The 12,418-nt window shown below is 44.1% G+C and overlaps 1 protein-coding gene across 3 annotated transcripts in view; it reads right to left on the minus strand.

Moving 5' to 3' along the window:
• The window catches only part of ETV6 (ETS variant transcription factor 6), a 76,556-nt gene that overhangs the window by 25,918 nt on the left and 38,220 nt on the right, over window positions 1-12,418 (minus strand). The window contains exons 1-2 of one of the 3 annotated variants that reach the window (XM_040345388.1): window positions 5,141-5,513; window positions 1,139-1,274 (exon numbers count right to left, since the gene is read on the minus strand). In XM_040345388.1, the coding sequence (XP_040201322.1) occupies window positions 1,139-1,274; window positions 5,141-5,173 (169 nt within the window). In that variant the 5' untranslated portion in view covers window positions 5,174-5,513. Of the gene's footprint in view, window positions 1-1,138; window positions 1,275-5,088; window positions 5,514-12,418 lie in introns of those variants that run through there. The other 2 variants (XM_040345390.1, XM_040345389.1) reach the window with 2 other exon arrangements.

Here is a 12,418-nt window from a genome sequence, read left to right on the forward strand (position 1 = left end):
GCATAGTAAATGCCCTTTATGATCAGGACTGGTGCTACCACAAGGCATACTAGGCAGCCGCCTAGGTCACAGCCACAGGGTGCTGGGGTGGGCAGACGACACAGGGCCATTCTTACATCAGCATGTTCGGGGTTTGATCCATTCCCTGGCTCCCTGCTGCTAAGACATAAGAAGTCATTGAAGGAGATGGGGGCGGGGTAATTAAAGTGTACAGCCGGATCCAAGATCGCTCCACTGTCAGGAGTGAAAGCACAGCTCAACCCACACCTCTTCCTGGTTTCCCATCTGTAAGTTCAGGGAGGGGTGTTGGCTATAGGAGGGATTTATGGGAATATGTCCTAGGTGGGGGAATTGAAGTAAGAGGTTTGGTGCTGGAAGGGAGGCAGTGGTGGGGAGGGGGCAATGTGAAGGGATTTTTGGGGAGATTTGTGCTAATAGCGGGGACGGGGGACGCCAGGAAGGATTTGTGATGGGAAGGGTAATTTGGAAGGGGTTGTGCTAGGTGCTAGGAGGAGGGATCGGGGGGGGATTTATGGGAGAGTGGGAAATTTGAGGGGGAAAGAGGATGTGTGCTAGGAGGGGTGAAGTAGGACTACAGGTGAAGGTATATTTATTTTAATTTATTTTTGCAGGGGCGGTTGGCGCAAGTAGCTGGTCTTACCTAGGGTGCAAAATAGTCTAGCACCAGCCCTGTTTATGGTAATATGTTATCACAGCGTAAATCTCCCACCGACCGCAAAAACATAACTTTATATCTTGCCAGGGATTTGAAAAAAAAAAAAAAAAAAAAAAAAAAAAACTTTATCTAAAACACTAATAAAAAAATAAAAAGGAAGGGGGAAGAAGAGAAGTTGTCTCTTTGCCTGCTCCTCCCTGTATGTGCACACTGTACTTTGACATTTCTTTAGATCACATATTCACGTATTAGGTGAATTTTGCATAAAAAAAAAAAAAAAAAAATCACACAATGCTTCATTGCTCCAGGCTTAGCTAAGGAAGATATGATGAAATAAAACAAGAACAGCCCGCTGCGCCCTGGAGTTTTTGGCATCCTAGGTCCTGCTTTCTCACCAATCCTGGCCTATTCATGACATGACCCCAGACTGACTGGGTAAAAGTTGAAAACGACAATACTCACGCAGGTGTGCTGGCAGCCTGACGGGCTCCTCTTCCATCTTGTAAGCTTGTGGCCCCGAGACATGGAGAAGGGAGGGGGATGGCGTGGCACAGTTTGGCCCCGGGCTCTCTGGGGGTGAGTAGGAAATCTGCTCCTGCTGTAACATGCAAGAAAGAAGAGAGAGGAACATAAGAACTGTCGTACCATGAAAATCCTTCAGAATAACAGTCAACAAGAACCTGTCTGTAACAAGGAAAAACTTTAAAGAAAAGATTTTTTGATGATGATTTAACAAAACTTTTTGGGCGTTTTAGGTTTTTATAGTGTAGGGAAGGTTATTTTTGCTTATAGAATCATATAGGGAGATTCCTTTTCACGTCCTCTCTCAAGCCTCGTACACACGGCCGGTCTTCCCAACGAGGCGAGGAGAGCTTTTGGCCGGGAATCCGTGCCGTGTGTACGCTCCTCGCAGTTTCCTGTCAGGAAAACCTCTCGTGTGTAGGGGAAAAGACTGACTGAGCGGGTTCTTGGCTTTCCCCTCGGGATTTCCGATGGGAACTTTTCCCGTCGGAAATCCTGCACGTGTGTACGGGGCATTAGGGTTGCAACAGGAAGTAAGAATAATTCTCTTCAAAGAGAACCCAATTCCCATCCCTGGGGAGTTGTCACAGTCCCCTTCTGGTGAAAACTCAAAATTGTCACCAAAGGAGTGATATATTCACAGAACAGCTCAGCTTAAAGGATACGGATAAAGGAGAAGTTCATTTTTATAAAAATGAATAAATAAATGCACATTGTTTCTACTGCCCGTACCTCCGATATGGGCAGGCAGTTACACACTGACAGGAAGCTCAATGAACTACCTAGAGAAAGATCAACATTGCTCTGGTAGTTAATTGAGAATGTGTAGTTTTCCCATTTACAGAACGCTTTTTTTAAAAATTGTAAGAGCAAGTGGGGGAGAAGATCCTGTGCATTTATAACATGTTACAAAAGGTGAACTTATCCCTTAAAAAGGAGAAGTCCAGCCTGATCTTGTTTGGCTGGGCTTCTCCTATGGATCACAGGAGTGCAATTCTTTTGCACTCCTGTGACCCGTCAAGTCAAGCAGAGAGCAGTCAGCAGAGCAGAGAGCTGCCGATTGACAGTCAACAGACCTCTGCTCGGGGAGCTGTGAGAACCGAGCCATTGGCGGTGTTCGATCGCCCGGTTCTCAGTGCAGAGGCTGTGGGTGACAGCATCCACCTAGGTAAGTATGATTATGGGAGAAAAAACACACATACTTCTTTTGAGGAAGCAGGTTCCAATTTTGATGCTTTTGGACCCCCCACCTCCATGGTTATGCATACAATTAAAATCTGAGCACTGCCCAATGACATGTCTAGTGTTTAAAGTGTATCTAAAGCCAAATTAATTTTTTGGACACACTGTTAAACCCCTGTCAAGTTTATATTGTCATCTGTGCTCTGCTCTCTGTACAATCTACAGCACGGTGATGAAATCACGTCTTTTACAAGGTAATATCTGGGTTTGCAATGGCATTTGGTGCACACAAAGTAAATCTATAGCTTCTGTGGCTATTGAGAATTGTACTAAATTAAAGGTTTCGCGCCTGCAGTTCAGCATTAAAGGAAACCTGTACCGGGAGAGACATGGATGCTGCCACTGCTCTGGCCCCAGTACTCACTGAATCAGAAACACAATGTAGCTAAAAAGGTCAGGGGGACATTAAGGCTCGGTTTGCACTAGTGTGAATCGGATGCCGGTTTCTCTGCATCCAATTTGCATGACAGAAGAGTGTGCCCGGCTCTTAATGGAGCCAGTTCACACGCTCTGTGGCATCTGTGGAGCGGATTGCACAAGGGTCCTGTGCGTATTTGGCTCCGTTTCAAGTCCGAGATCAGGCAAAAATTTCGAGCCCAATTCTTCCCTGAAACGGAGTACAGGGACACACCAGACCCCTGCTGTGAGCCTCATCCGTATGAAGTGCGAACCCAGCCTCAGGACTCAACTGCATACCCATTCTTAATAAATTACCAGAAACCACCAATACCTTGGAACTAACGGACAGTCAAGAAATTAGCATTTTAAAAATAGTTTGTTGGCAAAGATGGGCTACATATTTTTGGGTAAAGAAGATGAAAACCCAATCATTAAAATCTCAAAAAAACTTTTCAGGGTTTTTAAATCAGCAGCTTTTTATTAAAATAATCTCTGGTGATCCCGTTATTAACCACTTGCCGACCAGCCGCTGCAGTTTTACTGCAGCAGGTTGGCTCGGCTGGGCAAATCAACATTACCTTACGTCACTTCCCATTGTGGCCACTAGGGGCCGGTGTGAGTGCTCAGCGGGCGCGATGACCGCCGGGCACCCACGATTGCTCGTGACAGAGTGAGAACTGGGATCAACACACAGATCCTGGTTCTTTCAGGGGAGAAATGACTGATCGTGTGTTCATACAAACTATGAACAGTGATTTGTCATCTCCCCTAGTAAGTCCCATCCCCCCCTTCTGTTAGAACATAGTGACGGAACACAGTTAACCCCTTGATCGCCACCTAGTGTTAACCCATTCCCCGCCAGTGAAATTTTTACAGATCACCGCCATTGCTAGTAAAAAAAATTAATAATAATAAAAATGCCATAAAACTACCCCCCATTTTGTAGACGCTATCTTTTGCGCAAACCAATCAATATACGCTTATTACGTTTTTTTAACCAAAAATATGTCGATTATATTATATATATATATATATATATATATATATATATATATATATATATATATATATATATATATATATATAATCTGCCTAAACTGGGACGTGGGATATTTATTATAGAAAAAAAAGTAAAAAATATTGCCTTTGTTTCAAAATGGTCGCTCTTTTTTTGTTTATAGCACAAAAAATAAAAACCACAGAGGTGATCAAATACCACAAATAAAAAAGCTCTATTTGTGAGAAAAAAAAAAGGACGTCAATTTTCTTTGGGTACAACGGTGCACGGCCGCGAATCGCAAAACGTGCTCTGGTCAGGAAGGGGGGTAAATCCTTTCAGGGCTGGAATGGTTAAGGTCTTTGTATTCCAATCTGTGCTCTGTTTTGTCACCATATGACCTGTGTCCCTTGTGGAGACAAGCACACATTGCTCAGGCATGGTAAGTTACTGTCACCATCAGGAAGCTGGTCCAGAGCAATAATATGCAGACTCCACTGGAATGAGTGCAGGTAGACAAAAAAAAAAGTTGTTGCAGGAGATCAAAAACTATTTATGGGAAAAAAAACAACAAAAGTGTCCTGCTTATAATATAGTGCAGAGAGAAAACTTAATAGCATCCAGATAGAGATTACACATATTTTAATTGATTGTAGATAAAATGATAAAACGCCAAAAAAAAAAAAAAAATTAATTATTAATAATAATAATAATAATAATATTATAGGGGTTTCGACTGTGAACAAAGTGCCGCACCTTGGCACCAGCAGTTCTTACCAACTCAGCAACCATGTTAGACATTTAAAATGAATGACTACATTCTGCAAAAAGCCTGAGTCAACTTAAAAAAAAAAAAAAAGGGGGGGGGGGCACAAAAGTGGACCCCCCCCCCCCCATTCCAGGAACAAGAATTCCTCTGATTGGTCAAGCTTAATAAGAGGAAAGCGGATCACTTCTAATTGGGGGCGATTTACTATAAGGTGCCAGTTCTTCAGGATTTCATTTATAACCTGCTCCCGGCATCCTAGCAGCTGTTGCCAGTGTGTTTCTTTATATAGTGCCCTGTCTGGCTGTCGCCGTGCCCCTCCATTCACCAGTTTAACTCTTCCTGGGATGTCCCCATCCAACTAGTTCTTGGGAAATCCAAATAAAAAAATAAAAAAAACAAACACACACACACAGCAAAAAAAAAAAAAAAAACTTGATAAAAAGTTCAATAAGTTGGTAATAAAAGAGCACGGTTAACCCTTACATTCCCAGACTGCCCTTCACGCCGGTCCTCAGTCACCTGTCCACCGGCTTACCCCTTTCCTCCATCTTTCCGCGAGCCTCTGCATGTTCGGCTATCAGTCCCTCGCTTCTGGTTTTCCTCTCTCTCCTTCCTGTCACCCCGGTTGCTGCTCGCTTCCTGGTGACCCTCCCACCTCTCAGGCTCACCCTGCACAAAGTCTATGTACTTCCCTCTGGAAAGCGTCTCTTCTCTGTGTGCAGTCTCTCCTTCCTCCTCTTGCAACAGGAGCGTCTTAACCCCCTCACCGCCGCTGCTGCACTTCCCCCCCTCCGATCCGAGGCAGCTGTCCCTCTTGGGAGCGGAGGGGTTAATGCGTTTCCATACATCTGGGAGAGTCTGTGCATCTTTCAGGGCTTTGGATCCGGCCCAGAGGAGAGCGGAAGTGGAGAAACCAACCAAACTGGTCGGACAGAGTGTGACTCGACGTGGAAAAGCTTAGTAGCCTCTGGAGAGTGACGGCAAACAAGCTTCGCGCAGGCACCTGTGATCTCAGGTAGACAGAAGCCGACACGGTAGAAGTGAACAAAGCACACAGACAAGGCAAATCGTACGCAAAGAACTTTAAATACTACCAACAGTCACTACGATCTTAGGAGTAAACCCCAACTGAATATTTCATTTTCTCTGTGCACTGGCATGTTTTTAAATAAAAGCTTAATTTCACATTTCCCAGACCTTTTTTCCTTTGGTACATCACAGTGCTGCTGATCCCCCTGCAGTCTCTTTGCAGCCACTCCATGTCTACAGTGGGGATCGAAAGTTTGGGCACCCCAGGTAAAAAGTTGTATTCATTTGCATAACAAAGCCAAGGAAAGATGGAAAAAATCTCCAAAGGGCATCAAATTACAGATTAGACATTCTTATAATATGTCAAAAAAAGTTAGATTTTATTTCCATCATTTACATTTTCAAAATTACAGAAAACAAAAAAATGGCGTCTGCAAAAGTTTGGGCACCCTGCAGAGTTAATATCTTGTACTGCCCTCTTTGGCAAGTATCACAGCTTGTAAATGCTTTTTGTAGCCAGCCAAGAGTCTTTCAATTCTTGTTTGAGGTATCTTTGCCCATTCTTCCTTACAAAAGTCTTCCAGTTCTTTGAGATTTCTGGGCTGTCTGTCACGCACTGCTTTTTTAAGGTCTATCCATAGATTTTTCAATTATGTTGAGGTCAGGAGATTGTGAAGGCCATGGCAAAACCTTCAGTTTACGCCTCTTGATGTAATCCCCCGTGGATATTGAGGTGTGTTTAGGATCATTATCCATTTGTAGAAGCCATCCTCTCTTTAACTTCAGCTTTTTCACAGATGGCATCAAGTTACCATCCAAAATTTGCTGAAATTTTATTGAATCCATTTTTCCTTCTACTCGTGAAATGTTCCCTGTGCCACTGGCTGCAATACAACCCCAAAGCATGATTGATCCCCCCCCCCCCCCATGCTTAACAGTTGGACAGAGGTTCTTTTCATTAAATTCTGTGCCCTTTCTTCTCCAAACGTACCTTTGATCATTCTGGCCAAAAAGTTCTATTTTACCCTCATCGGTCCACAGAACTTGTTTCCAAAATGCATCCGGCTTGTCTATATGTTCATTTGCAAAGTTCAAACGCTGATTTTTGTGGTGAGGACGTAGAAGAGGTTTTCTTCTGATGACTCTTCCATGAAGACCATATTTGTACAAGTATCTCTTTATAGTGGAATAGTGTACCACAACTCCAGTGTCTGCCAGATCTTTCTGGAGGGATCGTGCAGTCAAACGTGGGTTTTGAATTGCTTTTCTCACAATCCTGCGAGCTGTTCTGTCTGATATTTTTCTTGGTCTTCCAGATCTTGCTTTAACTTCCACTGTTCCTGATGACTGCCATTTCTTAATTACATTCAGAACAGAGGATATTGACATCTGAAAACGCTTTGCTATTTTCTTATAGCCTTCTCCAGCTTTGTGAGCGTCAACTATTTTCAGTTTCAGTTTTCTAGACAACTGCTTAGAAGAACCCATGGTGCTGATTGTTGGGGCGAGGTCAGATGAGTCTGGGCATTTAAAACCTTTGAGATTGACATCACCTGGTCTTCCCAGACGATGATTGAGAACAATCCATGACACTGGCAGGTCTCAGCTTTGCAAAGGGGGCAGTGCATGCTAGAAATTCTGCAGGGTGGCCAAACTTTTGCAGATGCCATTTTTTTGTTTTCTGTAATTTTGAAAGTGTAAATGATGGCAATAAAATCTAACTTTTGACATATTATAAGAATGTCTAATCTGTAATTTGATGCCTTTTGGAGATTTTTCCATCTTACCTTGGCTTCGTTATGCACATTAATACAAATTTTTACCTGGGGTGCCCAAACTTTCGATCCCCACTGTATATACAATCCAGCGATTGTTGCATGGCATTTGTCATGGGCAAGTTAACCATACAACAGTGGACCAAGCCTGTGTGATGTGTATAGAAATGGTCAACTGCAGTCTCCATTGGAGGAGTAAAATTGGGAGACAGGTGTTGTCACCCTATAACAGGAAATCGGAGTACACTGCGCCGACTTGAAAGTCGTGCAACTTCCGATAAGACTTTGCCCTGCAACTTCATTTGACTTGATGTGGCTTTTTACACTCTATGGCAGGGGTCTCCAAAATGTCTTAACAAAAGGGCCAATTTACTGTTATTCAGACTTTGTGGGGGGGGGGGGGGCAAAATAGGGCCAGTGGGAGTAAAAAAAAAAATGTTATGGTGTCCAGTGTGGGTAAACAATGCCCTATTTTTTGTGTCAGTGGAAGGAATAGTGCCCCATCCTTGGTGTCAGTGGGAGGACGAGTGCCCCATTGCTGCTGTCAGTTGGAAGAAATTCTGCCCCATTGTTGGTGACAGTGGGAGGAATTGTGCCCTTTTGTTTGTGTCAGTGTGAAGAGTAATGCCCCATTGTTGCTGTCATAGGATGGAATTGTGCCCCACCATTGGTGTCAGTGGGAGGAATAATGCCCCATTGTTGGTGTCAGTAGATGGAATAGTACCCCGAGGGCCAGATAAAAGCAAGCAAATGGCTGCAGTTGGGAGACCACTGCTCTATAGAATTGAAATCCTATCAAAGTCGGAATCAAAGCAGTAGTAGAGGAACCTTTTCTAAAGTCGGAGCGACTTGTGTTGGATCAGTTAAGATGGCTCTCATTAGGGAAACATTGAGTTTGACATTTCATGCGACTTGTGCTCTCACAAGTCGGATCCCATGTCGCCAAATGACCGAACAAGGTTGTTTGCAGGATCGCCAGATCCATTAATAAAAGATGCAGATTTAACAAAATTGAAAACTTTTGAAAGTGCATTACCATGGAAAAGCCTGAATTAGAAATTGGGTTTACACCTGTAGGTATTAAGTTCCTCACTAGAACACCACACACAGCTTGTTTCATTACATTTTCTGGCCAAAAATAAATAAATAGCCCATACATTATCAAAAGAGAAATAACTCAATATATACATATACAGCAAATGTACAACAAATCGCACAAGCCGAATACATATTTTTTCATCAGATATCCGATGAAGCTGACTCTCATCAGTCTTGCCTACACACCATCGGTTAAAAATCCGATCGAGTCCAACACGGTGACGTAAAACACAACGACGTGCAGAGAAAAACGAAGTTCAATGCTTCCGAGCATGCGTGGATTTTTGACCAATGGATTTCCCCACAGACGATCGTTTTTTTCTATCGGTTTTTTAACCATACGAACATTTGAAAAACAGGTTCTATTTGTTTTCACTGATGGGAAAACAAACAAACTGATGGAGCCCACACACTATCGGTTCGTCCGATGAAAACGGTCCATTTTCATCAGACGAACCGATCGTGTGTACAGGGCATTAGTGTTTCTACCTATCTGATATAGTAGAAGATCAGAAATGCTCTTGTGTAAGAGACCTTTCACACGGGGCGAATCAGCATAATCCGCCCCGTGAACCTCCGCAGGGATCGCTCCTTTGATCCCGCTGAGCCGGCGGATGACAGGGCGGTCCCCGCACACTGTGCAGGGACCGCCCTGTCTTTTCTCCGCTCTCCTCTATGGAGGGGATTGGATTAACACGGACAGGCGGTGATCACCCGATCCGATAGCGGATGGAAAAATAGGGTTTTCCTCCATCTGCAGAATCGGAGGATTGCGTCACCGGGTGAGATCTTCATCCGCTGACACCCGCAATCAGATAGGAACCAATGTATGTCCCTTTTTCATCCGTACGCGGATGGACATACGGTCCGCCCGTGTGAAAGAGCCCTAACACATATCAAAAAGAAAAAAACAAGAAGTGGATTTTAACAATTAGGTCATCAAGGTGACCTGTCTAATAAGTGACACTCCCACATACCAACCCAAAACATTACAATGAAAGTAAGAAGGAAGAGGAAGTGCAAGGGACTCTCCATCCCAACAAAAAGGCAAATCTTTTGTGCTTTAAGATTGTTGTTGTACATTTGCTGTAAACAAACATACACACCTAATGCCTCGTACACACGACCAGTTTTCCTGTCGGGAAAACTACCATGACAGCTTTTGGCCGGGAAAACCGTTTGTGTATATGCTCCATGGCAGTTTTCCCGACACGAAAACCCGGTGGGAAAAATGAGAACATGTTCTCTTTTTTTCCTGCCGCGATTCTTGTGGTCTTTTTCCCGGCAGTTTTCCTATGGGAAACACTGCAGTGGAGCATACACACGGCCGGGTTTCCCAGCCAAAGCTCTCATGGCAGTTTTCCTGCCAGGAAAACGGGCTGTGTGTAGGGGGAAAAATCTGCTGAGTCGGTTCTCGGCTTTCCCGGCGGTAAAAAGTCCACCGGGAAACCTGTACGTGTGTACGGGGCATAATGCCGCGTACACACCATCACTTTATGTGATGAAAAAAAACGACACTTTCTGTGAAGTAAAAAACGACGTTTTTGAAACTTCAATTTTCAAAGACGAAGTTGCCTACACACCATCGTTTTCTCACAATGATCTTGCAAAGTGAGGTTACGTTCCACCACGTTTTACCATTGAAGCTTGCTTCTGGGCATGCGTGGATGAAAAAACGTCTTAGAAAACGACGTTTTTTGCTACACACGGTCAATTTCTGTGAAGTAAAAAGTGCACTTTTGAAAAACGACACATAAAATTGAAGCATGCTTCAATTTTTTTTGGTCGTTTTTTACAAGACATAAAACGACGTTTTCCCCCACACACAGTCAATTAAAGTGACGTTTTTAAATACGTCATTTTTTTTCATCACATAAAGTGATGGTGTGTACGGGGCATAAGGCTTCACGTACACGGGACGTTGTTTAACCTCTCCCGAACGATTAAACTTGACAGCTAGAAACCGACGTCTAAAAACGTCTGTTTAGCTGCGTTTACATTTAAAAGCGTTTTTAGCAGTGTTTACAAGATGTCAGGGGCAGCTGAAAAAGATCCCTGACTGCTCCTAAAGGTCCATTTACCAGCAGCGGTGTACATGAGGCCTAAAGCATTCAGAAACAGCCACATGAAATCTTGTTAAAATTCCCGTTTTCTTGCCAGAAACAAAAAGAATTGTGACAAGGAAGCCCAAATCACATGACATATGGTTACTGGGTGCATTGTGGGTATTCGAGTTTTTCTTGCAAAAAAATAAAAATAAAAATAAAAAACACACACACACACCATAACCACTGTGCACCATTACTCAAGGCCTGCATATATAATGAACCGCTATGGCTGCTCCCCATGTACATAAATGGTCACACAGTATACAAAAGTAACCAAAGTCTTCAACACGTACCACTATGTTTTCCGTTTTAACTATTTGCATAAAAACTATTTAGATTGTCTGTAGACATACAGAGGTTATAAACTAGGGTTGTCCCGATACCACTTTTTTAGGACTGAGTACAAGTACCGATACTTTTTTTTAAATGTGTCCCCAAATGTAGCCATGTCCCCTGTATATACTGCCATGTCCCCTGTATATACAGCCATGTCCCCTGTATGTCCAGCCATGTCCCCTGTATGTCCAGCCATGTCCCCTGTATGTCCAGCCATGTCCCCCGTATATGCAGCCATGTCCCCCGTATATGCAGCCATGTCCCCCGTATATGCAGCCATGTCCCCCGTATATGCAGCCATGTCCCCCGTATATCCAGCCATGTCCCCCGTATATCCAGCCATGTCCCCCGTATATCCAGCCATGTCCCCCGTATATCCAGCCATGTCCCCCGTATATCCAGCCATGTCCCCCGTACCTACTGTTAATCACCGCGGCGCGGGGAACATTACAGACAGCGTTCGTTTGAACAGCTGTTTTCCCCGCCGCGCATAGACACTCCCCCTTGCTCGTGATTGGACAGATCCGTCCAAGGGGGGAGTGTCTATGCGCGGCGGGGAAAACAGCTATTCAAACGAAAGCTGTCTGTAATGTTCCCCGCGCCGCGGTGATTAACGTTGTAGCGGCGGCGGCGGCGGGGGGACGGAGGGGGTCAAGTATTCTATTCTAGTATCGGCGGTATTAGCGGGAGTACGAGTACTCCCGCTAATACTCGGTATCGGTCCCGATACTGGAATCGGTATCGGGACAACCCTATTATAAACGTCTGACATTTATGTCACTGCTAGAATTTCTTCTACCTTGTGCACCATTGTGACCATCAGTGAAAGGATGGCACCTTTGATAATGGGAAGGAAGGAGTGGAAGGATAGTTTAGTTTAATGCTGGAGCACTTCCTCGTCTGATCCTGCAGAGATCCGATCACTCCTCATTCCAAACATGACCTGGCTAACCTCCAGCAATATGGAGTCATTGGATAAAATGGAGGTCCAAACTTATGGCCAACTACACACAGCTGGAGAAGAATGTACAAACCATTTGTGGCACTCTCCTGCTGCGGCCCAGGCAGACGTCAAACACTTGTCAATCTCTAGCAGAGACAAGGCTCACTTTGTTTTGGCAATGAGATTCCCATCCAAGAGTGTTTAGTGTAAGGTGACCAGATTTTTAAAATGAAATCCGGGGACATATTTTTTCTTTACTAGTAATGGAAACAATCAACGACTCCTCTGCCCGTCGCCGCCTGCCTCACAGCCTCTCAGGCCAGGTTCACACCTATGCGAATTGAGTGCGGTTTAAACCGCATCTAATTCGCAGGACATTTCAAAATACATTGTTTTCAATGAGGCTGGTTCACATATGTGCGATGCATCCGCACTGCGTATTGCCTCCAAACCGCATGCGGTTTTTATGTCTTGCGGTGCGAATTTAGTCCCATTATCTTCTATGGGTACGCATCTAATTCGCA

The sequence above is a fragment of the Rana temporaria genome, chromosome 3, assembly GCF_905171775.1.
Source record: "Rana temporaria chromosome 3, aRanTem1.1, whole genome shotgun sequence".
NCBI classification, from domain to species: domain Eukaryota; kingdom Metazoa; phylum Chordata; class Amphibia; order Anura; family Ranidae; genus Rana; species Rana temporaria.